Raw genomic sequence first — 25,220 nt, 5'->3', positions numbered from 1 at the left:
GTCTGTTTCCTGGACACCGTGGAGCTTCCAATAAGCATTCATAGTCAGTTTTTGGCAGCATCGGAATCACTGAAAGCATTTTTGGCTGTTATGGAATAAACAGATGAGACCTGGGTATTCAAAGTGCAATTTAAAGCACAGTCGTGAGACAATTACATTAGGAGATGAGGTCTCTATGGAAACAGAGGCCGACCCAGGCATGCTCCTGAACTTACCGAACGCTGCCTTTCTGGAGCTGACTGACCACATGGAAAAGGCCCTCGGAATAAAGATAATGCACGTTTGTGGGATGCAGAGAAAAGTTGGCTACACAAGTTTAAAGATATTTTAGGAACTGAGGAAAGACAAGGGAGGTAATGATATAATAATATTTTAATTAAAATATATAAAGCTGAAAGCTCACTTCTACAAATGGGAATACTTTCCTCCATCTTTCCTTTAAAAAATGCATTTCATTTCTTTCCCGTGTCTTGTTGCTCTAGTTGAGATTGGAAGTAACCTATGGGATATTAATAAGGATGGAGAGAGGGCAACACCCTTACCTCACTCTTAGAGGACATGCACTCACTTCCCCCACTCAGGATGATGTCAGCTATCAGTTTGTGGCACATAGCTTTCATGTTGAGGTATAATCTTTCTGTTCCTAAATTTCATCAGCTCTTCTACCAAGAAGAAATGACTTTTTTAAAATGCCTTTTCTGCATCTTTCAAGTTGATTGTATGATTTTTGTCCTTGAGTCTAGCTATGTACTATATTAGACCGAGTGGTCTACATGTGTTGAACCATCTTGCCATTTCTGGAAGGAGACTTGATCATAGCATGTGATCTTATTAATGTGTTGTTGAATTTTCAAATAATTTTATTGAGTATTTTTTTCTGAAGCAAGATCACATTTTGTAGTCCAGGCTGGTGCTGGACTCATAATCTTCCTGACTCTGCTTCTCCCAGAGCTGGGATTACAGGCATGTAATCTCATGTTTGAGGCGGGTTTTGTGCAGCTCAGGTTGGTCTGGAATTTGCTCTGTAACTGAGGATAACCTTGAACTCCCACTCCTGTTGCTTTCACTTCCAAGAGCTAGGATTACAGACAGGAGCCACCACACCTGGCATCTTTCCTAGGTTTAGTTTTACATCCCTAGACTGATCAATTCCCTCTTCAGTATTTTTTCTTTGGGAATAATTATATAGACAAAACCACATTATTTCTTATACAACACATGGTAGCCAAAAATTGGAAACAATGTACAATCATTAGAATAGGAGAACGAGATCCTTCCAGTCTCCATCTGCACCCAGAGCTAAGGCTGTCCCACAGCCCTCCAGACCCAAATCCTGCCTGCAGAGAACTGGTCTCCCAGGAGCACTCTCACTCCTAAGCCCACAGGTAAGATCCCACTTTTGCTCCACTAACTATCCAAAGAGGGACCCGCCAGGAGCACACAGGACACAGGAACCATGGAGCAGCCTAGGACAGGATCCTTCCTGTCTCCATCTGCACCCAGAGCGAAGGCTGTTCACAGCCCTCTGGACCCAAAACCTGCCCAGAGAGAGCTGATCTCCCAGGAGAATTCTCATTCCTAAGATCACAGGCTCACAGACACACTGGAGGGACAGGCTCCAGTCAAAGACAGCAAAACCAACTAACATCAGAGATAACCAGATGAAAAGAGGCAAGCACAGGAACCTAAACAACAGAAAACAAGACTACTTGGCATCGCCAGAACCCAGTTCTCCCACCACAGCAAGTCCTGGATACACCAACACACCTGAAAAAGCAAGATTTGGATTCAAAATCACATCTCATGATGATGATAGAGGACTTTAAGAAGGACATAAATAACTCCCTTAAAGGAATACAGGAGAACACGGTAAACAAGTAGAAGTCCTTAAAGAGGAAACACAAAAATCCCTTAAAGAGTTACAGGAAAACGCAACCAAAGAGGTGAAGGAATTGAACAAAGCAATCCAGGATGTAAAAATGGAAATAGAAATGATAAAGAAATCACAAAGAGAGACAACCCTGGAGATAGAAAACCTAGGAAAGATATCAGGAGTCATAGATGCAAGCATCACAAATAGAATACAAAAGACTGAGGGATTGGTGATTTAGCTCAGTGGTAGAGCGCTTGTCTAGCAAGCGCAAGGCCCTGGGTTCAGTCCTCAGCTCTGGGGGAAAAAAAAGATTGAAGAGAGAATCTCAGGAGAAGAAGATACCATAGAAAACATTGACACAGCCATCAAAGAAAACGCAAAAAGCAAAAAGTTCTTAACCCAAAATATCCAGGAAATCCAGGACACAATGAGAAGTCCAAACCTAAGGATAATAGGTATAGAAGAAAGTGAAGATTCCCAAATTACAGGGCCAGTAAATACCTTCAACAATATTGTAGAAGAAAACTTCCCTGACCTAAAGAAAGAGATGCCCATGAACATACAAGAAGCCTACAGAACTCCAAATAGATTGGATCAGAAAAGAAATTCCTCCCATCACATAATAGTCAAAACATCAAATGCACAAAACAAAGAAAGAAAGGGGAAAAGGTCAAGTAACATATGAAGGCAAACCTATCAGAATCACACCAGACTTCTCACCAGAGACTATGAAAGCCAGAAGATCCTGGGCAGATGTCACACAGACACTAAGAGGACACAAATGCCAGCCCAGGCTACGATATCCAGCAAAACTCTCAATTACCATAGATGCAGAAACCAAAATATTCCATGACAAAACCAAATCTACCCAATATATTTACATAAATCTAGCCCTACAAAGGATGGAAAACTCCAATACAAGGAGGAAAACTACACTCTAGAAAAAGCAAGAAAGTAATCTTCTTGCAACAAACCCAAAAGAAGAGAGCCACACAAATATAAATCCAACTCTAACAACAAAAGTAACGGGAAATGCAATCACTATTCTTTAATGGCTCTTAACATCAATGGAATCAATTCCCCAATAAAAAGACATAGACTAACAGACTGCATACACAAACAGGACCCAGCATTTTGCTGAATACAGGAAATGCACCTCAGTGACAAAGACAGACACTATCTCAGAGTAAAAGGCTGGAAAAAAATTTTCCAAGCAAATGGTCCCAAGAAACAATTTGATGTAGCCATTCTAATATCAAATAAAATCAATTTTCAACCAAAAGCTATAAAAAAAGATAAGGAAGGACACTTCATACTCATCAAAGGAAAAATCTACCAGGATGAATTCTCAATTCTGAATATCTATGCTCCAAATTCAAGGGCGCCTACATTCATAAAAGAAACTTTACTAAAGCTCAAAGTATACATTGTACCATACACGATAATAGTGGAAGACTTCAACACCTCACTCTCATCAATTGACAGATCATGGAAACAGAAACTAAACAGAAACACTAACAGAAGTTATGAACCAAATGCATTTCACAGATGTCTACAGAACATTTCATCCAAAACAAAAGAATATACATTTTTCTCAGCACCTCATGGTACCTTCTCCAAAATTGATCATATAATTGGTCACAAAACAGGCCCCAACAGATACAAGAAGATTGAAATAATTCCATACATCCTATCAGATCACCATGGACTAAGGCTGGTCTTCAATAGCAACAACAACAGATAGTCCACATATACATGAAAGCTGAACAACACTCTACTCAATGACAACTTGGTCAAGGAAGAAATAAAGAAAAAAATTAAACACTTTTTAGAATTTAATGAAAATGAAGGCATAACATATCCAAATTTATGGGACACGATGAAAGCAGTGCTAAGAGGAAAACTCACAGCTCTGAGTGCTTCCAAAAAGAAACTAGAGAGACCATACAGCTTGACAGCACACCTGAAAGCTCTAGAAGAAAAAAAGAAGCAAATATACCCAAGAGGAGTAAAGGGCAGGAAATAATCAAATTCAGAGCTGAAATCAACCAAGTAGAAACAAAAAGAACTATACAAAGAATCAAGAAAACCAGGAGCTGGTTCTTTGAGAAAATCAACAAGATAGACCCTTAGCCAGACTAACCAGAGGACACAGAGACAGTATCCAAATTAACAAAATCAGAAATGAAAAGGGAGACATAACAACAGAAATTGAGAAAATTAAAAAAAAATTATCAGACCTTACCACAAAAGCCTATATTCAACAAAACTGGAAAATCTGGAGGAAATGGATAATTTTCTATACAGATATTAGATACCAAGGTTAAATTAGGATCATATAAACCATCTAAATAATCCCATAACTCCTAAAGAAATAGAAGTAGTCATTAAAAGTCTCCCAACCAAAAAAAGCCCAGAACCAGATGGGTTTAATGCAGAATTCTATCAGACCTTCAAAGAAGACCTAATACCAATACTCTTCAAACTATTCTACAAAATAAAAAACAAAAGGAAAATTACCCCATTCCTTCTTTGAACTACAATTATGCTTATACATAAACCACACAAAGACCCTACAAAGAAAGAGAACTTCCGACCAATTTCTCTCATGAATATCAATGCAAAAATACTCAATAAAATTATTGAAAACTGAATCCAAGAACACATCAAAATGATCATCCATCATGATCAAGTAGGCTTCATCCCAGGGATGCAGGGATTGTTCAGTAAATGGAAATCCATCAATGTAATCCACTATATAAACAAACTCGAACTAAAAAACGCATGATCATCTCATTAAATGCTGAGAAAGCGTTTGACAAAATTCAATACCACTTCATGATAAAAGTCCTGGAAAGAATAGGAATTCAAGGCCCATACCTAAACATAGTAAAAGCCATATACAGCAAACCAGTAGCCAACATCAAGCTAAATGGAAAGAAACGTGAAGCAATCCCACTAAAATCAGGGACTAGACAAGGCTGTCCACTCTCTTCCTACTTATTCAATATAGTTCTTGAAGTCCTAGCCAGAGCAATTAGACAACAAAAAAAGATCAAAGGGATACAAATTGGAAAGGAAAAAGTCAAAATATCACTATTTGCAGATGATAAAATAGTATACTTAAGTGACTCCAAAAATTCCACCAGAGAACTACTAAACCCAATAAACAACTTCAGCAAAGTGGCTGGATAAAAACTTAACTCAAACAAATCAGTAGCCTTCCTCTACTCACAGAATAAGCAGGCTAAGAAAGAAATTAGGAAAATGACACCCTTCACAATAGTCAGAGATAATATAAAACACCTTGGTATGACTCTAACAAAGCAAGTGAAAGATTTGTATGACAAGAACTTCAAGGCTCTGAAGAAATAAATTGAGGAAGATGGAAATCTCAGAAGATGCAAAGATCTCCCATGCTCATGGATTGGCAGGATTAATAGTAAAAATGGCCATTTTGCCAAAAGCAATCTACAGATTCAATGCAATCGCCATCAAAATTCCAACTCAATTCTTCATAGAATTTAGAAAGAGCAATTTTCAAATTCATTTGGAATGGGGTTGGGGGTTTAGCTCAGTGGTAGAGCGCTTGCCTAGCAAGCGCAAGGCCCTGGGTTCGGTCCTCAGCTCCGAAAAAAAAAAAAAAGAAAAAAGAAAAAAACAACAACAACAACAACAATATTCATTTGGAATAACAAAAAAAAAAAGCAGGATAGAAAAAAAACTATTCTCAACAACAAAAGAACTTCTGGGGGAATCACCACCCCTGACCTCAAGCAGTATAACAGAGCAATAGATTAAAAAACAAAACTGCATGGTATTGGTACAGAGACAGGCAGGTAGATCAATGGGAATAGAACTGAAGACCCAGAAATGAACCCACACACCAATGGTCACTTGATCTTTGACAAAGGAGCTAAAAACATCCAATGGAAAAAGAGCATTTTCCAACATATGGTGCTGGTTCAACTGGAGGTCAGCATGTAGAAGAAGGCAAATTGACCCATTCCTTTTTTTTTTTTTTAACATATACATTTTTTCCTTTTTATTAGATATTTTTTATTTACATTTTAAATGTTATTCCTTTTCCCAGTTTCCCAGACGTAAGCCCCCTCCCCTCCTTCTATAAGGGTGTTCACCTCCCCATCCACTCCCTTCCTGCCTCCCCCCAACGCTGGGGATCCAGCCTTGGCAGGACCAAGGGCTTCTCCTCCCATCAGTGCCCAACAAGACCATCCTCTGCTACACATGCAGCTGGAGCCCTGGTCAGCCCATGTGTAGTCAGTGGGCTTGGCTTGGCTCAGCAAGCCAGTGCAGCATCTCAGAGCAGCAGCAGCAGCAACACCAGAGGAACTTCCCTCTCCCTGCTCCTGCCCTCTCCCCTACGCTTGAACCCTCCCACTGGGCCAGCCGGAGATCTCTGGTACACAGTTCAACAGTTGGGAGTCGGAGAGGGTGTCTCATAGCCAGTTCCTCCTCAGGGGAGCACTGAAGACAGGGTCCCTGCCCTAGAGGAGAAGGAGAGCCTGGGTTTTAGTACAGGAGGCAACATCCACAAATGTCTGGACAGGTACTGATAAAAACTTAGGAAACAGAAAAGAGAGGCACTATCAGCCACAGCTCTGCCGTTCCTACTCCACTTTAGAATGTTCTGACTGGTTTCCTGTGAGAAGGGTTTTGGGTCCTCGTCCATGTAGTATCAGCAATGAGTATTTGCTATATGAACATTGTTCAAGCAACAATACCGTGTGGAACCCAAGTCTCATGGGCCTGACTCTCTTTACAGCCGAAGTCCAGACCCTAGTGTGGGATAACTCTGGGCAAGCACCACGATGCCTCATCATCCTCATCTGTGAAATGGGAAGAAGTAACAATGAAGATAGCATCGCTGTACTAGTTTGTTTTTATTGCTGTGATAAAACATCACAACTACGGTGTAGGAGACAGTTTACACACTCATGGTACCAGAAACTCATTGTCTGTGATGGTGCAGCAAATGCATGGAAGCCAAAGGAAAGGAGAGCTCATATCTTGAAGAGCAAAGGTGAAGCAGAAAAAGCAAACAGAATGGCATTAAGTCTTTGAAACCTCAAAGCCTGCCCGCAGGGACACACTTCCTCTAGCGAAGCCACACCTCTCAAGCAGCACACCTGGTACCAGTGTTTAAATGCCAGCACATGTTAATTAATAAATATATATAAGATCAGTGCTTAAAGAACTATATTGAATATTCATATGAGTTTCTTATTCAAACCAGGTATTGTCTTTTGTACATAATTATCTTTTAATATGTCTAAAATATTTTAACAAAACACAGTCAGTGAAAAACAAAACCATAATTCTGTGTACAAAAGGAACAAAGAAGATCACTGTTAAAGTCAGGAGAAACACCTTACAGAGGTATTTACAACTAGCTAAAGAAGTGGGGCTGTCTAGCAAGTACTGATGAGACATGCTATATGACTCAAATATGTGGTAATATTAGCAATAGAGGCTTACCATTAAGTTATAGAGATCAACCAAGAGTATTGGAAACAGCCTGTAATACCTGGAAGTTTATGGAACCCTACTGGTCAACAGCTCAAAAGTAAGTAACACATGTATGAAGCTGGGGTATACCCATGTGTTAGCATTTGATGTCTGGTCAGGGTGGTATCTCCTTTTTGTAAGATAACTTCATTAAAATTGTTTTTACAAATGTTAAAAAAAAAAAAAAAGAAGTGGGGCTGTCAGAGCTCTCCACTTCAGGACCACATCCACCTCCCCGCTTATCCCCCATCACTGTGCACATCCGTTCCAGCTAAAAGTCAAGGTTTCTAAAGCACACTGTACACCTCCCGGCTGCTCCTTTCCTTAGCTTACACCTCTCTCTCACAACCTACCCAATCCTACCGACTTTTTTCAAAGTTTGATTCAGTCCCTCCAAAACAGCCCTTTATAATGTGGTCTAATGATACAAGTAATGATGTAATTAATTAGGAGCACAGCTCAAAAATGGCTGTAAAGAGCCTCACACTTCATCCTTGAAACAATCCTGTGAGATGCTCTTTTCTCCCTTCCTGCTTTCCCCAGATCCTCCTGCACTACCCCACCACACTCATGCAACTTCATGTTCTCTCCCTCAGAAAAGCAAAAAGTTGATAAGCAAAGCAAACAAACAAACCAAAAAAGAAAAAAGAAAAAAAGAAAATCAATAAAAAGACACACATACAGAGTCCATTTTATGTTAGCCAACTCCTCCTGGGCGTGAGGCCTACCCTGGCGCACAGTGGACGTGCCCAGCAAGACTCTGCCGGAGAAAACTGCTTTCCCTTTCTCAGCAGCTCTATTGCACCAGCCTTCTTAGTCGAAGTCCCTCTCTGTGGGGGTCTCTGCAAACACCTCAACCACAGGGTGTTGGTCCAAGAAAGGCAGGAAGGACGTCCGACTCAACAAGACTCAGTGGACAGTTTTTGTTCAAACTTTTGGAGTCTGACACCGGGTGGTTTATTTTAGGCATACTTAAGCACAGCACAATGTCAGAATAGTTTCTGGTGGTGATTAATCAGTCCTGTGTGTACAAAGCCTAAGAGATGGCCATATGGAGACTCTCGTAGAGTACAAGCAACATCTTCCCCACAGACAGGTTCCCTGGATTAACTGAGGAAGCAGGCTCAGGGTAAAAGTGGTCCCCATGACGGTGGCAGGGAAGACAGACTGCCGACTGACAGAGATAAACATGAGTCTGAGGGAGGCGGCATGGCCTGGCCATACAGATAGTGTGGACACCACCAGCTATGACTCACATTGTTCCTGCCTTCTGGGCAGAAGCAGGTCATATGTCTCTCCCCTCGAAGAGGCAGACCTGAGTGTTGAACATTCCTGGTTCCCATGTGCTCATGGGCCACAACTTCCTAACCCCTTTCTCAGTGCTGGGACTCTGGTTTGAGTCTCTGTGCGTCCACTGTGCATGGGTCCTGTTGTGTCTGGATGCTGCTGCTCCTTGGAGTCATCCACAACCTCTGACTCTTACGGTCTTTCTGCCTCCTCTTTGGAACAGATCCCCAAACCTCAGGGGGTGGGGCTTGACTACTATTCTTAAATACAGATAAAGACTATATTATTTGGTTACTCGAAAGTACACAGAAGTAAATTAACCATGTTTTATAGCAGCTAACAAAATTATATTGTATTGGATGTGATAGAATTTCTCGGTCCTCTCTCACACAAACACACACACACCTTTGTGTTTACACACCTAGACTGGCTCAGAGCATGTGGTCCTTTGGCCTATCCTAGTACTGGTATGACAGGATTTTTCTATGAATATTGAAATCTTATGCCAAAAGTATTTAATAAATAAATAAGTTCTAACTGCTCCTGTTATTTAAAAAAAGCTAGCTATGAAATTATAAATAAAGTTAATCTGTTTCACTATGCAACTATTCACTTTTCCTTTCTTTTTAGGTTTTTGATTCTTTGTGATGCACCTTTCTTTTTTTTTTTCTTTCTTTTTTTTTTTTTTTTTTTCTTCTTTTCGGAGCTGGGGACTGAACCCAGGGCCTTGAGGTTGCTAGGCAAGCGCTCTACCACTGAGCTAAATCCCCAACCCCTTTTGATTCTTTGTGAATTCTTCATCATGCACCCCAATCCCATTCTTCTCTCCAGCCCTCCATACCCACTCTCTGCTCTAGCAATCTGTCCCTGCCAAAGAAAACAAAAAATACAAATAAAAATGAAAACATCTCTGTGCATAAAAGCCCCCGTGTGTCACCGTGAGTCCCACAGCACACCCATGAGTCCGCACAGCTTTCCTTACGAATGTTCATTACAGTGAATCACTGGCCTGGTGGAGGCCTCTGGCTTCTGCTGCACTCAGTACTGGCCCTCCCCGGGACTCCTCTCAGATAGCCTATTGTTGCCCTGTGTCATGAAGCTTTGCTTCTGCAGGACCTGCCCCTTCACATGCTCCAGCAGATGACGCGGATGCTGGCCAGGGTAGGCCAACTCAAAGCTCTGGATGGTATCTGAGTTGGTCAGCTCACCTGTTCTCCTGTTCCCGAGCCAGCCAGGGCGAGCTCTCCCACTCACTGTTGTGCTCTTGGGGCTGGCTCTACTGTGCTGCCCAGGCAAGGAGCGAGCTACTCTCCTAAGCGCTACAACCTTCAAGGGGCAGAGCCAGTTCTACTTCACCCAACCATCACATAGCTGGCGAGAGTCAGGGCCAGCTCTCCCGTGCTCATGGGTAACTATTTTTCTATCTATGTGTGTTACAAAGCATTATACTATGAATGTTAAACATACATGATGGAATTTGTTTCTGTGGAGAAAGAATATGGATGTGGAGCTAAGTTACAGAAATAGGAGGCAAATGTGAAAGTCCAGGAGCAATGATACAGCATTGCTAAGGCAATGGGTACTTATAATAACTTAATGAGCTAATAACTTACTAAATGATTAGATATGCACATTTCAGCCATAGAGACAATTTACCCAGTTACCTGATGAACTTAGGTAAGTCTCAAATTACAGTCAGTGCCACTGTTCAAATCTGGAGCCATACACTATCACATACAATAACTTAATATAGTTTGATATAAATCTCCAAAACCAGTAGGTTTAAGTCTGCTCTCCACACTGTGGCGAAACATCTGACTAAGGAAGGTAAGGGGGAAGTTTGCTGTGCCTCACAGTGTTGGAGGATTCAGTTCGTCAGAGTGGTAAAGGCATGGTGGCTGGAGTGAGACGCTCATGGCAGCAGCAGTGTATGGATTCTGCTTGTGCACAGGGGAACTGGAAAGCAGGACTCACACCAGAACTAGAAGCAGCCGGAACCTTCAAGGGCAGCACCTGATTCTTTGGATTGCTCCCAGGCAATCAGGAGGCTTGCCAGCTCCAGGCCACCTTGGATGCTACACCGAGAACTCCGAAGGCTTTGGGTTTTCATGTGTGAGACAGGATGAGTTTCTTCCTCAGAGTGTGCTGCAGACTGAGGTAGTATTTCTCCTTGGAAGGAACATTACTGTTCCAGGCATACACTTTGTCCATGAGTTCAACATGGAGATCCACGAGTGAGCGCTTCCTAGAGGGAAGAGAAAGGCACGGTTGAATGGCATGCAAACACCCAAGAGGAGACAGATTGTCCTTAAGATAGAATCAGCCGGGGTTGGGGATTTAGCTCAGTGGTAGAGCGCTTGCCTAGGAAGCACAAGGCCCTGGGTTCGGTCCCCAGCTCCAAAAAAAAGAACCAAAAAAAAAAAAAAAAAAGATAGAATCAGCCAGCGGGTGTGAAAGTCTTCTGAAACTCATACCTTTCAAATGCTCCGTAAGTTGCTAAACAAATAATCCAAACAGCTTGGCCGCACTCTGGCCGGGTGGCCAGTGGGATTTTATTCTGAGAACACACACCAGCTAGCCGATAAGCCACCTGGATACCCCATGCAAAGAGAGGAAGTCTATGAAGGCGCCCCTGGTCCCCCGAGCATCTACTCTGGAACGCTGCATCCCTCCCAGCCCCCACACATCCTGCTGAGCCACCGCTGAGGAGGGAGAGAGCTCTGCAGCATCTGAGTCCTTGGAATGAGAGCATTTGATGGATAACTCAGCCACACCGTCACCCTTCGTAATGAGGGAGCGTTACCTGTGAAAACCAAGGCCACCAGTGGGACCATGTCTGAAACCAGGCCAGCACTGAGCCCTACAGTGCACACACCGTGCTTTTCCTATAACACACACCTATGTGAAGCTTAGTTTAGGTTAGGAGAGTATAAGAAATACATCCAAAATACAAGCTGACTTATGCAAAGCATTCATAAGCTGTGCTGTCTATGTCATCCCCGCCAAAGCAACAGTCTCTGTCCTGTGAAGTCCATCGGCCAAGCATGGCAGTGACATCCATCCTGGTAGCAAAGATAAACATGTGCTCAAGGATCAAGGTGGAGGGCACAGACCTCTGTGGCTCACCTGCCCTGCTCCAGCAGCTGGGAGAGTTTCTGCAGGTACACAGAGAGCGAGCTGGAGGGCTGCTCCAACCGGGATACGTCTGCTGTGCACAGGCTCCAGAAGATATCAGCGTCCGGGTGAGTTGTGCAGTGTCTGGGATGCAGGTGCCTAGAGTTCACATTTTTTATTGCTGGCCCATCTACTTCCAGGCTGTTATCTTCCAACGCCTCATAGTTTTGAATAAAAAAGAGCTTGGGTTTTCCTCTGAGAGAAGGGCACATGTCCCCCTTGAACATGTCCTTGACATTCTCCAAGGAGAATCCTGAGTAAACCTGATCTACGCCCATCATGCTTTGGGAGCCTCCTCGGCTCACCAGGACACATACAAAGCTGTCATAGTCTTGATGTTGGGTCATATTGGAGAATCGGCGAACAATCTGGGTTATTTCATGTGAACTGGGAAACAAGAAAGGCTGGACGCGATAGCCCAAGGAAGTGAAGGTCTCTCGAAGATATTCTGCAGAAAGCCAACAGAAAACAACACAGAAATAAGAAGAGCCAAGGGACATTGGGCATGACACCTAGCCTGGCCTGGTCTCCATTACGTATGTGTTTGTGTTAGGATTCTCTGAGGACTTCCAAAGTAGAAGTAGCTAAACATGAAATGTGCAATTTCTGTGCCCCAGGCTTCCTAGGAAGGCACCTGTAGCATTGCTTTCTCTGCCCACAGCCAAGACTGAACCCACCGATGCCACTAAACCAAGAAAGAACAAAACTGTTGTCTTGTCAACCAAAACGAAGTGGAAGCCTCTTCAAAAGGTTCTTTCCTCAAAGCACATAGGAATGAGAAGTGTTATCGGGGTGTGAATCCAGGTGTGCGTTTAGATGGCAATCTGGGCTATCAGCTTCCTCCCCTTGCTGTGGACTTACACAGAGGACTTTAGATCTAAGTCATGACTATTTCCAGATTGCCCAGTTTCAACCCTAGTCTCCAAGCATCTGGGCTGCCTCTGATGCGAAAGGAAGTATAAGGTAGTAGAGCGAGTTTAAACCTGTCAAGCCCATTTTCTAATCCTGACCTAGGACTGCAGGGCCATAAGAAAGGTGGACCCGGGAGAGGCAAAGATTAAAACAGAGACTGAAGGAACACCCATTCAGAGCCTGCCCCACATGTGGCCCATGCATATACAGCCACCCAATTAGACAAGATGGATGAAGCAAAGAAGTGCAGACCGACAGGAGCCGGATGTAGATCGCTCCTGAGAGACACAGCCAGAATACAGCAAATACAGAGGCGAATGCCAGCAGCAAACCACTGAACTGAGAATAGGACCCCCGTTGAAGGAATCAGAGAAAGAACTCGAAGAGCTTGAAGGAGCTCGAGACCCCATATGTACAACAATGCCAAGCAACCAGAGCTTCCAGGGACTAAGCCACTACCTGAAGACTATACATGGACTGACCCTGGACTCTGACCCCATAGGTAGCAATGAATATCCTAGTAAGAGCACCAGTGGAAGGGGAAGCCCTGGGTCCTGCTAAGACTGAACCCCCAGTGAACTAGACTGTGGGGGGGAGGGCGGCAATGGTGGGAGGGTTGGGAGGGGAACACCCATAAGGAAGGGGAGGGGGGAGGGTGATGTTTGTCCGGAAACCGGGAAAGGGAATAACACTTGAAATGTATATAAGAAATACTCAAGTTAATAAAAAAAAAAAAAGAAAGGTGGACCCTCTAGCGTTAGGTGGAAGTGTTAACAGTCACCAACCAGCAAGAATGCTGTGAGGATTAAACAATATAAATAAAGATATGGTGCTATTATTAATAATATGCACTCTTATTCCGTTGCTGAAAAGATCTTCCGCATAGTGTAGAAGTTTCTGTGGCTCTAGGTCCTATCAAGTCCACTTTTTTTCTCATCTGTTCAGTTTGCCTTTACAAGGAGAATAAACACAGCCTCTTAAATCAATATCTTTGATAATAAAAAATGGAAATTTCTCTTCCCCATTCAAAACTTCTACACCACTTTACTTTAATCATTGCTTTTCTGTTCTTTATCTGACAAATGTCTCTAGTTCAAAATCTGCTGGGCAGAAAAGCTGTTCTGTCCTAAACTCAGAAACCCAGTAAGTACCTCCCATTCGGACCATCCATCTACCTCTCTGGATTTGTTTTTGTGTTTCGTCTCCAATGCCAACCCCTCTCCAGTGGTGTGGACTTTCTAGAAGTCTATCCTAAGTTTGCTTCAAACTGAACCGTGCAATAGCAACAGCAGTCTAGCTTCCACTGAGAACGAGCGCCTAATGTAAGTTAAGACTGCATGGGAAGGGATCAAAGGGGAGAAACCAACTGAGGGTCACATGACCATTGAGCACCAGTTCTCTCTCAGCACACTCTCAACTAGGACTCAGGAGCAGTGCAGCTAGTCACGAACAAGCCAGACTCACAGTTTCGGCCTTCTTGCCCACCCAGCCTGGCCAACCACAAATAAACCGTAAGTGCAAGAGAGGAAAATCTCAGTTTGTCTTCTCTGTGCTTGGTGAGATACGAAGGACAAAACAAAGATGAAGAGCGACCCGGCTTTGTGTAAGCAAAGATCTGTGTAGCAGTCGCCAGGCACGGAAGAACTGGCTCGAGTGTTTATAATTGAATCTGCTCAGCCTATGAGCAGTGCCTGTGTATACACAGTGCATACTAGAACTTTCCATGACCCTCGCTGTACCGAGACAAAGTGGTTTTAAAATATGTCCACGAAGTCTTACATGGGAGCTCAGGAGGCAGTGTCTCGGAGAGGGCCACGTGTGAGACAACTGGAGCCTCTCAGAAACACCCTTTAGCTTTTCAGGCAGCCAACGATGGCTCTTCTAACTCCAGTCAAGCCTTCAGTTGCCCCAGCAGACTCTGAGGGCCTCCCCAGAGACCCTAAGCCAGAAGAATTCCCAAAGTCCTGACCCACAAAACTGTAAGAGATATAACCAAATGAATAGTTTGCTTTAAAAAGCCTCTAAGCCGACCAGTGGTTTATACACATTATTAGATTAATAATGCTCTCTTATCAGTAAGAATGACTGGTAGTCATCTTTACTGAAGACTGTAGTTATACATACGTCTATCCTCTGCTGACCCACCATCTCCTGGAAATAAATTATATTCTCTAAGGTTGAAAAGAGATAGGAAAGTGCAGACGTCATTCAGCTCACAAGTAGCAAGCATCTTATTAAGGAAATGAGGGGGACATAATTTGTAGGTTGCTGATAACCTATTAGATTCCTCTTTCTCCTTTTTAGATCTGGGTGGCAGAAATGCCTGGCCCACCCTAGTCATCTCCCTGCAGTGCAAGCGAGGTTTAAAGCACAGAACTATACCCAGGTTGGGTCCAAGACAGAAAAGCGAGGGAAGCTACTTTAGGACTCTAACCACTCGCCAGGAATAAAGATAGCCTTCAAAATACACATGTGCCCCTCCCTACTTCAGACAGTTGAAACAACAGACCCAGAGAAATTATAATTACCCCCGGAATCTCATTCTGGGAAAAGGAAAGATTTGGCGACTGATCGGACAGATTTGCAGGAGAGACTAACAGAGGGAACGATGAGAAGCCAGATCAGACATTTTCTAGGACAGCTTAGGTATGCAAACCTCCTGCCTTCTACTTAAACCTAACTCATGGATTAGGGATTACCGAAACTCTTTTTTCCTCTTCCCAATGTGGCCACACTAACCAAATCTCCTTTTTCTGCTTTCCCCTGTTAATTGTATTTTTAATTGGTCTACTGCAGAAAGCTTGTTAGCACTGCAAGGCTAGCGACTCCTGGGTAACAGGATCGCAGCCCCTCTGCTAGCTCCTTCCTCTTGCTGTGTCGTATTCTCTCCTCTAGGGGGCAGACATAGACAGGGAAATGCAGGTTCCAACATACTGGCGGGCCAGCTTCAAAACCCTCCTCACTGATGAAGCCTTGGGGGAAAGCCCAGAGCAGCCTCTTGCCCAGGCTGATGTGCGTGGGAAGAGGAAATGCTGCTCCGTGCCTTCTACCACCTTCCTTCTCCTCAGGCTCAGGGGCTTAGCTTCAGCCTCAGAGGGGCTAAGAGTAGGCCAAGCACCTAAAATCTAATGCAGAAAATCCTTCCCCAAAACAAGAGGGGAAAGGTAAAGGTCCCAAATGCCACAGCCACCACCAAAAGGAACCCCAAATCTGTATGGGGCTTGGGACAAAACACAGCAGTCCTCCAATATGCCCTGGCAAGGGCAAATCAGTCAACAGTCAGCCTTGGGTCATCACAGCTCACATGGATGCCAGCTGGAGTGGCACATGCGTCAACATTCCTTTTGCCCTTGGGGCAGCAAAGACAAGCATGTGGTGCTGTCTGGTTTATACACTAAGGAATGGGGAACATGTAACCTTGAGTAAGTTAGAGCCTCAATTTGCCCGTCTCTGAAACGGGATTAAATTCTAACACCTAAACTGAAATGGCAGAATCCAGTGGGGTTTCTGTAAAGATACTTCCAAACTGCATTCATTCAAGCATAAATAATTAATTTTAAAGGAGAGGAAGGCGGCACATGAACCCGCAAGTCAGAGGCCCTGCCAGGAGTCTTCTTCACAAGGTCACTGCTCATGACTAGGGTGAAGGACTCTGTATTCCAGATGAGTCTTAGCTACCACAGCTTACACATACAGGAAGAAACTGCTGGGTGCTGGCTTTGGGAAATAAAACTTTAACAAAATACAGAAGCACCACTTCTCCTTCTCCTTATTCTGGACATCCATGCCACAGCTTGGTAGTTATAACCGCTTCTTAGAAACCACGGGTGTTCCCTGACCTCGAAGTTAGTGAATGGCTGCCAGTAACCAATCACAGGCTTGGGGAAATGCCAGGACCTTATTCATTTAGAATTCATTTTGAGTTAGATAAGCAAATTTGTCTCAGCACTTTCTAAATAAATACATGGAATAAATAAGAGGTGATGTGTCCCCAGACTATTTAAGATCAGTTACTGAGTGCCCTTCACAAGCCAAGATAAGGCAAATGAGTGAAACCTAACGGTGGCAGGACATCCTGGGTGGGAAAGGGAGTTCTCCACCAAATCCTTGTGTGAGAAGTTCTCTTTGTTGTTCTGTCCTGTGTATGTCAGGCTAACTGGCCCATGAGCTTCCAGAAAGTCTTCCGTCTCCCCATAGGAGGGCTGGGATTACAGGCACTACATGCTGACGTTTATTTGGGATCAAGGGATTTGAACTCAGGTCTCCACATTTGTATGCATGCACCTTTACCCATTGAGCAACCTATTCCTACAATAAGTTTCTTTCTTTCTTCCTTCCTTTCTTTCTTTCTTTCTTTTTCTCTCTCTCTTCCTTCCTTCTTTCCTTCCTTTCTTCCTTCCTCTTTACCTTTCTTTTCTTTCTTTTTTTAGGTTTGAGGACAATTAAAATTTTATTAGACAAACCCTCAGCTCTAGGAAGCTATAAAACTCAGCAACTACCAGGAAGAGGAGAATAGGGAAGAAAAGGAAAATTGCTGTGCCATTTGAGCCAAGAAGGAAGTCTGACTCGTAACAGAAAGTAGCCACCTGGTATTTATGGCTTCTCTAAGGGAGGCTAGATGCACTCTGCACCTGGGAGGGGAACAAACTACTGTGTCCCCAAGCTTGAGTTTTACTAAGTTCCCCTTACTGTCTCACCAGACACTATGGCAAGGGACACAGCTCGCTGGAGAAGAAAGGCAACAGAGTGTGCACATGGATGACTGAATGTCTTATAGTTCAGTGGGTTGTAGGGCAAATAAGAGGTCACTCAAACAAAGGGCACTGTGGTCTTGGGCATAGAGCATTTTGGGAAAAGCTGTAACGTAAGGCAGAGCCTGAAAAACCAGGGCAAAGGAAAGGAAAGTCCCCTACACAAGCTGCTGACAGGGCGGAAGACGTTGGTGAGGAGAGGCACAGATGGGGCAACAGGTGGATCCTGGGCCATCTGGCACACATCCAACCCTGCATTGGGTCGTCTAGGCCAGCTAAGGCCTCACTGCTCCAAGCACACACTCAAAGCTACAAACCATCTTTTAAGAATCTTTATTGCTGGATACCTTTAATCCCAACACTCAGGAGGCAGAGGCAAACAGATCGGCTAGCCTGTTCTACAGAGTAAGTTTGTTCCAGGATAGCCAGGGCTACACAGAGAAACCCTGTCTCAAAAAAAAAAAAATCTTTATTACCGAAAGTTGATTACTGGTAATTCTTTCCAGATTACCTTGTATCAGGAGACAATAATACCAACGTTACAGAACCCGAAACTGGTTTCTGGTGTGCCCAAGACAGTTAGGATTACAAATCCTTGACTCCTCATCCAGAGTTCTAGCACCTCAAACATTCAACAACCTCAGGTTCTTTCCTGTCAAGTCATTGTCTGGGAAAGTCTCTCAGGAGGGGAAGAGGCCTATCATGTAAATATCCATTCAGTTTGCCACTGAAATATTAACATGCTTGTCAGGGGCTACCCTGAACCCTAGGCCATGTAGCACAGTATCTTTTTAAATTCTGAAATACAAGGGCCTCCAACAAGGGCCCATAGACCTACACTTCTTAAATACACCCTAGGTTTAAGCCTGGTGAAGTGAAGGCCTTAAAAGGAAATTTCATTAATAATGTTAAGCTTTGGGGATGGAGAGATGGCTCAGCAGTAGAGGGCACTGACTACTCTTCCAGAGGACCCAGGTTCAAATCCCAGCAACCACATGGCAGCTCACGACTACCATGATCTGACACCTTCACACAGACAAGCATGCAGGCAAAACACCAACGCACATGAAATGAACATAAATTTTTTTTTAAAAAAAATAATGTTAAGCTTTTAAGCAAGTATCTGCATGCCCAGAAAACAAAAAGTGCCTCATTGCACACTCCTGTTCCCAGGAAGAAACCATTCTCAGTGCACTGATCCCATGAGAACCAGGAGGGGCCAGAATGGTTTGTCTACCACTCCTCTGAACGTAGCTTCCCTCTACCGTTTTGGGCGCCATTTGCCCCTTCTCTCCATGAGCAGAGATCACAATGAGCCTTCTACTTCCTGTGCAGAAATGTTCCTATTATATAAATGTTATGGCTTGGCTTGTTCCGTTAAAAGAAAAAAAAAAAACCCACATAAGGAGGCATGGAGCAACCCCTAGCCTGTCACTACAAGAAGAGGAAGCTTCTTCACATAACACTACAGTGAAAACTGCAAAGTCTGCTACCAAACGTGTCTTAGTCAGTAAAATCATAACAAAGGTATCAGAAGCAGCAGCAGAGGAGAAAACACTTCCTCTTAAAAATCCGCAAATGTGCTCGCTCTTGCTCCCCAGTGCGCCACCCCCTACCCGTCTGTCTGACTGCAGATCAGGGTGCAGCTCGCAACAACTCCGGACCCATGCCTGCCATTTCTGCTGCCATGTTTCCTGCTGTGGTGGTAATGGATGAAATTTCTGAAACTCCAGAGGAGCCCAGAGCATCCCTAAGGACATTCCTACCCCTGCTGGGCGCCCAGGTTTGGAAGAGGGAGGGCTTGCTGTGGAGGAGAAAGAAGCAGATGGGGAACTGTATGCCAGGGAGCGGTCAGCACTCTGACCACACTTGGAACAAGATGCCAACGTTTTAAGTGAGGACTGGGATGAGGAGCTAAAAGAAGGGACTCCTCATGACGCTGATGACATCCAGGGAGCAAGTCTCAAGAGATAACCTTGGGTGAGGTGTGCCCTACAAGGAGACACCGTGCATTCATGAACCCAGCTGGCACCTTCAACTCCACCAACACCACGTTATCCTAAGGTAGTCTTCGAAACAGGTCAGTCTGACAGTGCTGAAGACAAAGTGTTGCTTTCTGCCCTGTGGAGTGCCTGTGCCCTCCGGATCACCGGTTGTTTCCTGTGTTTTAGGTGAGATATCCTACCCAAGGCACTGCTCCCAGGGTTCCCAAGGGTTACAGACAGCTGTAAACCAGGGCCCCGCTGACCTCCCATTTTGTTGCCATGGTCGTTAATGGACTCTTTGGAGTGTGTTTTGTCTGTGTCAGAGTTAAATCTTTATAAATAAAGATGGGAAAAGATAAAATAAATTTACAAAAAAGTCTTACAAAATTTTACCAAAAAAAAAAAATCTGCAAATGCTGCCATTTATATAGAGTCCCTCCCCACCCCCACACCCCCACCCCCACCACACACACAAACAGCCAGAGCCTTAAATCAGGCCTTGCATCCACCTGCCAGTGATTGGAGACATTTGCCTCCACGAGCCTAAGAAGATCGAGGTGAGGACACAGCTGGCCAACCAGGACCCAGCAGACTCGGCCTTGCTAGGTTACTGACACAGTTCCCCAGACACCATGGTCTTTAATTCTCCCAGACTAGCATAATGAGGCTGAAATCCCTCAGCACTGCTATCTACCTCAAGAGGAGGCCATAAGGATTATTTTCAAGGATAGTTTACCAAGATTAACCGTGCCTTTTCTCAGTGACTCTGAGACCAGACTCCTCCTTGGGGATGTGCTCCACGCAGGGCCAAGCATGTGCTTTGTTTGCAAGACAGCTTGAGTAAGTATTTACCAGACAAACAAAAGAATATGCCTGTAAATATTTCAGGGATTTGTACAGTCTTTCGTTAATGTCCGATTTTGGGGAGCAGGAGGGGAGGCTAAAAGGAAAAAAAGTCCACTAAATAAGTCTACTAAACTCTAAACTTTAAAGGACTGGTTTTGGAAACACAGCATTACTAGAAGAGGATATTCTACCAACAACACCTGCTTCAGAAAATACCTATTACCAGGGTTGGGGATTTAGCTCAGCGGTAGAGCGCTTGCCTAGCAAGCGCAAGGCCCTGGGTTCGGTCCCCAGCTCCAGAAAAAAAAGAAAAAGAAAAAAGAAAATACTGAGTACCTATGTGCCTGGCACTTGACCAGCTGCTGGTGACACACAGTAAAACAGACACATAAGCGCTTCTGTCTGCCCCTGTAGGACTTACGTCAGTGCAACGTGGCTAAAGGCATGCTCATACACTAGTACCGTTAAAGCCGTTACCAGAGTAACCTGCCACACCGGAGGGAGAGCCTATCAAGCGGAACACTGATCGTCAGTCCATCCTGCTAGTGCTAGTTCCACTCAGAACCCTCATTTCAGTTGGCAGTTATCTTGTCTGCTTTTTATGATCTGACCTCTGTGCAGCAGCCAAATGTCAAACATTAACCATCTGGCAAAATTAACTAGACAGAGAATAGCCCGTGTAATAGCACTAGGTGAAGGGCTCTAGTGCAAATATACGGGAAGGAAGCACCAGAGAGGCTTTCCAGAAAAGCGGGGTCCCGGCTCTAGAGTCCTTGGTGGAAAGTGTCAGGAGCTAGATGTACAGCAATGTGTGAGAGGAGTCTGTCCTTCCACTCTGGGTGGTTAATGCCTTCCTGTCATTCTGAGTATCACAGAGGGATCTGGAACCTCTCAGGGGCCAAAAGCAAAGCACAGCACGGTTTGAACAAACCTACACTGTCACCATCTTGTTTGTAACCTGCTGATGAGCCACTGGGCTTCGAGGATTAGTAAGTGACCTTGAACCCAGTTGTTTGTTTTATTCCCAAAGGCAAAGAGCACAGGAGTCAAGAGATTCTCAGGAAGAAGGAGCAGCTGAGGTGCCCTTTACCCTAGGACCAGGCCCACTCTAGTCACACACTTATCTTCTAGATGCTGACCTTGAAAGGACTATGCTGAGGGTTTGCTGCCTGGAGCTCCATTCCGTGTATGTGTGTCTGGGGGAGGGGTGTGTGCAGCACCATACACGTGGACGTGTACCCATGTGTTGAAGCCAGAGGCCAACCTCAGGTGTTTCCACCTTACTTCTTAAGACTTCCACTTGAAATCTGTTCCCTCTAAAGTAACTGCCTCCATGACACTGCACTGCTACATGTGGGGATGTACCCACTTACCCTGGAACCCAGTACAGACCTCAGGCCCTCCATTCCCCTTACCCGCTTACCCTGGAACCCAGTGCAGACCTCAGGCCCTCCATTCCCCTTACCCGCTTACCCTGGAACCCAGTGCAGACCTCAGGCCCTCCATTCCCCTTACCCGCTTACCCTGGAACCCAGTGCAGACCTCAAGCCCTCCATTCCCCTTACTCACTAAACTAAGTGCAAAGCCATGCTGTGTTATGGCTTAGTAGTTTTCCACTAGAGTCAAATGAACAAAATAAGAAAACTAACATTAGCTTGTACTTCATTCCAAACACTGTTCTACACCCTTTATGAATACAATCTCACTCCCTCTTCCAACCATCACATGAGGGAAGTTGTTATGAACCCACATTATAACAGAAACACTGAGGACCACATCACAAGCTAAGATACAGCAGAGCCATGATCAGAACCTAGGCAATCACTGCCAGGTCCCAACTCTGATGCTCTCCTACAGTGGGAGAAATGCACACCCAGAAAAACAGCTACCCGCAACTGAGGAACAGAATTCAGCACAGGCCCTGGCTGTTAGTCACGAAGAATTGAGTTTTTCTGGTTCATAGCAGGTTGTGACTTGATCTTTATGAGTCCCGTAATATAAACATAGGAAGAACACACAAAGCTCTGTATTTCAGACATTTCCTGATGCTGAAGGAAACAAGACTGACCACAATCAAAGGTCAAAGCTCGATCCCACAATATCCTTCAGAACAGTCAGTGACTCGTTGAGAAGCTATTTCCTCATTCTTCTATGGACACTAATAGCTAAAATGGTGTCTGAAGAGCTAGGGTTACTATTGCTGTAAAGAGACATCAGGACCAAGGCAACTCTTACTAAGGAAGAATTCAACTGGAGGCTTGTTTAAAGTTTCAGGGGCTTAGTCCATTATCATCATGGCAGGAAGCAGACAGGCATGCACCAGAGCTTTACATCCTGATCCTCAGGCAGTAGGCTGGGCCTCCTGTGGGCTTTTGAAACCTCAAAGCCCCGCCCCCATGACACACCTCCTCCAACAAGGCCATACCTCCTAATGCTTCTTGAATGATTTAGCAACAGAGGACTGAACATAAATATAGGAGCCTAAGGGGGTTGTTTCCATTCAAACCACCACGAACGGAAAAGACATTTCTCTACAGCGAAAAAGACACATTTCTCACACTTACCAAAGTAGGACGTGAGAAAGTGGGATTGTAGCTGAAATCCTGGGAAATCCAGTTTCATATTTGCTAATTCGACCTTATCTTAGACTCTCCCTGCGGTAATATTTCAAGTGCGTCGTCTCTCTGACTCACGCTAAGGAATGCTGAGAGACATGGAAGTCGTGAAGTACAGTGATCACTCATCTGACAGAAGGAGAGATGATTAAGTGCTGCAGTAGCCCAAGCATCTAGGCTCTTCTCGTTCTCTCTTGATGCACAAGCAGTGAGTCAGTCTGCACCAGACACCCAGCAACTAAGCAAAACAATCAGGTGCAAAGGATGATGGCTCACAGGTAGATCAAACAGAGAGAAGAGCCGAGTAGCATGCGGCTCAAACACTATCCACACCCCTACATTAACATAGACAACATGGTTTTAATAGCCCCAAGGAAGGCTTTCATGGTCTATCCAGGTGAAGAGAAACATCGGGCAATATTAGAAACCAGAATGCCTTTCATTAAATGTCCCTTGCAGACCAGGACCACCACTGGCCACATTACCCAGGATGCACAGGTAAGACAGGTAAAGACACACCAACTTCCACAACTTAGAACTTGTGTTCCCCAGGTTCGTCTCTTGTTCCTCCTAACACGTAGCTCGACTGATTTATCTATGTCTGCTGTAGATAGCTCAAACCACAATAGAGGGTAGAGATGTGTCACATCCTTCTCAGGCCTTTCTGTGAAATCTGTGATGAGATCCGCTACACAGTCTCTACTGCTTCATCTGTCAGTCACATAAGGAGGGCCCTGCAGAGGACTCCAAGGCCTCGAAAGATGACGGACCGCTGGCTGACCATATGCATAAAAAGCTCCCCTAGCCCGATCCACACTAGACAACACCATGGCTGGGAAGCAAGCACCATAATAGAGTGTACTTTGTTACTGCAGTTAGTGTCTGCCATGCTGACAAATACAACTTGATCCTGGGCTGCTACACCTACCTGTGTCATTGCCAATACAGTCGATGATCAAGCAGATCCCTAGAGGCTTGCTCTGCATCCTGTAGCTCTCTTCATGTATGTGCTAGAAAGAAAGGTAGGGATTAGGGATGCTGGATACTTCTCCGAGACTTAAGGTCTCACTCATCCATCTCTTCTTTTGACAGGTGAATCATTCAAGAGACACAGCCTAAAGTCATCACAGCTGACATTTCCAAGTAATGTCAACTTCTCCCTCTGTCACAGTCATGAGCTTAAGACAAACAGCTATTTCAGTTCTCACTTAATTTGAATGAGAATCATCATTTTTTTTTTAGCTTTGTAGAATAAAGATAATTTGAAAGAGGGAAGGGAGATGGGCCACGTGCCATTGTAGAAGCCTAAAGTAGCAACCAAGAATCAACTTTCTGAGCCAGTACAAATGGAGGCTTTCTGCTGCCTCCTCTGAAGAGGCTGTCAACCCAGACAAAAGCCAGGGATCGACACAGTTCGCACGGCCACACTGCCCACTTGTACATTCCGTAGTTGTGGTGAGAGCTGCCACCGCCATTTAGAATTTCCCTGCATTCCAAAACTCATTCAAGCCTTCCACTTGAACATAATTGTTCTTTGCTATATTTAAGGTTCCTGTTCACTGAGTTCTCCGGAGAATTATGCACAAGCACCCAGTTGTCACAAAGAACTTTAAAGAACAGTTTTGTCTGTATTTTTGTTTGTTTGTTTGTTAAGACGTCAGTGTTCTAGTACATATACCCTTGCACGCAATACCAAGTCAGAGAATTTATTCTTTACCGGAGGCAGAAAAATTCCTGATTCCTGAATGGATGTCTTCACCGGTTTTCCTGGGGGAGAAGAGAATCGTTTACAAAGTAGAACTAAGCCTACACCCAGGCTGGCTGAATTCTTTCTATCATGACTGTTTTGTTTGTCCGTTTCTTTAACTGCCTATTCTTTCTCCAGCCCAAAGTTCCAACCTCACACGGAATGGCCTGACCCAAAGGAAAACTCAAGAGCCCTGTTATTCCAGGACTGTGTAGGAAAAACCAAGACATGCAAGTGAAAGTAGTGGGCCTCCAAGTGACCACTGGGTGGCTGGCAAGCTTTTTACCTGATAAGGAGAATTCAAAAATGTCACTTCTCTATGGCTTTCCTACATGGGCCAAAACTCTGGACAACGTCTGAAAGGAAGAGTGTTGGCGTGTGCAGGAGAGGGAAGCTTATGTATGTGTGCTCTAAACAGAACAGATGGCCAATGTTTTCATAGTTCAATGATCCTGGGAGATGATAAAGTAAAATGTCAGCAGCAAGACAGAGCTCAGTAAG

At 44.4% G+C, this 25,220-nt stretch overlaps 1 protein-coding gene across 18 annotated transcripts in view; it reads right to left on the bottom strand.

Annotated features, from left to right (window-relative positions):
• Cflar (CASP8 and FADD-like apoptosis regulator) overlaps nt 1–25,220 on the bottom strand; it is a 67,725-nt gene that overhangs the window by 10,127 nt on the left and 32,378 nt on the right. For 7 of the 18 annotated variants that reach the window (XM_063266581.1, XM_039082957.2, XM_006244949.5 and 4 more), the window contains 4 exons: nt 24,690–24,739; nt 23,901–23,982; nt 11,816–12,311; nt 7,134–10,934 (listed from right to left, as the gene is read on the bottom strand). In XM_063266581.1, the coding sequence (XP_063122651.1) occupies nt 10,796–10,934; nt 11,816–12,311; nt 23,901–23,982; nt 24,690–24,739 (767 nt within the window). In that variant the 3' untranslated portion in view covers nt 7,134–10,795. 18 annotated transcript variants of the gene reach the window in all.

The sequence above is a fragment of the Rattus norvegicus genome, chromosome 9 (assembly GCF_036323735.1).
Source record: "Rattus norvegicus strain BN/NHsdMcwi chromosome 9, GRCr8, whole genome shotgun sequence".
Classification (NCBI taxonomy): Eukaryota; Metazoa; Chordata; class Mammalia; order Rodentia; family Muridae; genus Rattus; species Rattus norvegicus.
Note: the sequence above shows the minus strand (reverse complement) of the source record. Positions and strands in the feature narration are given on the sequence as shown.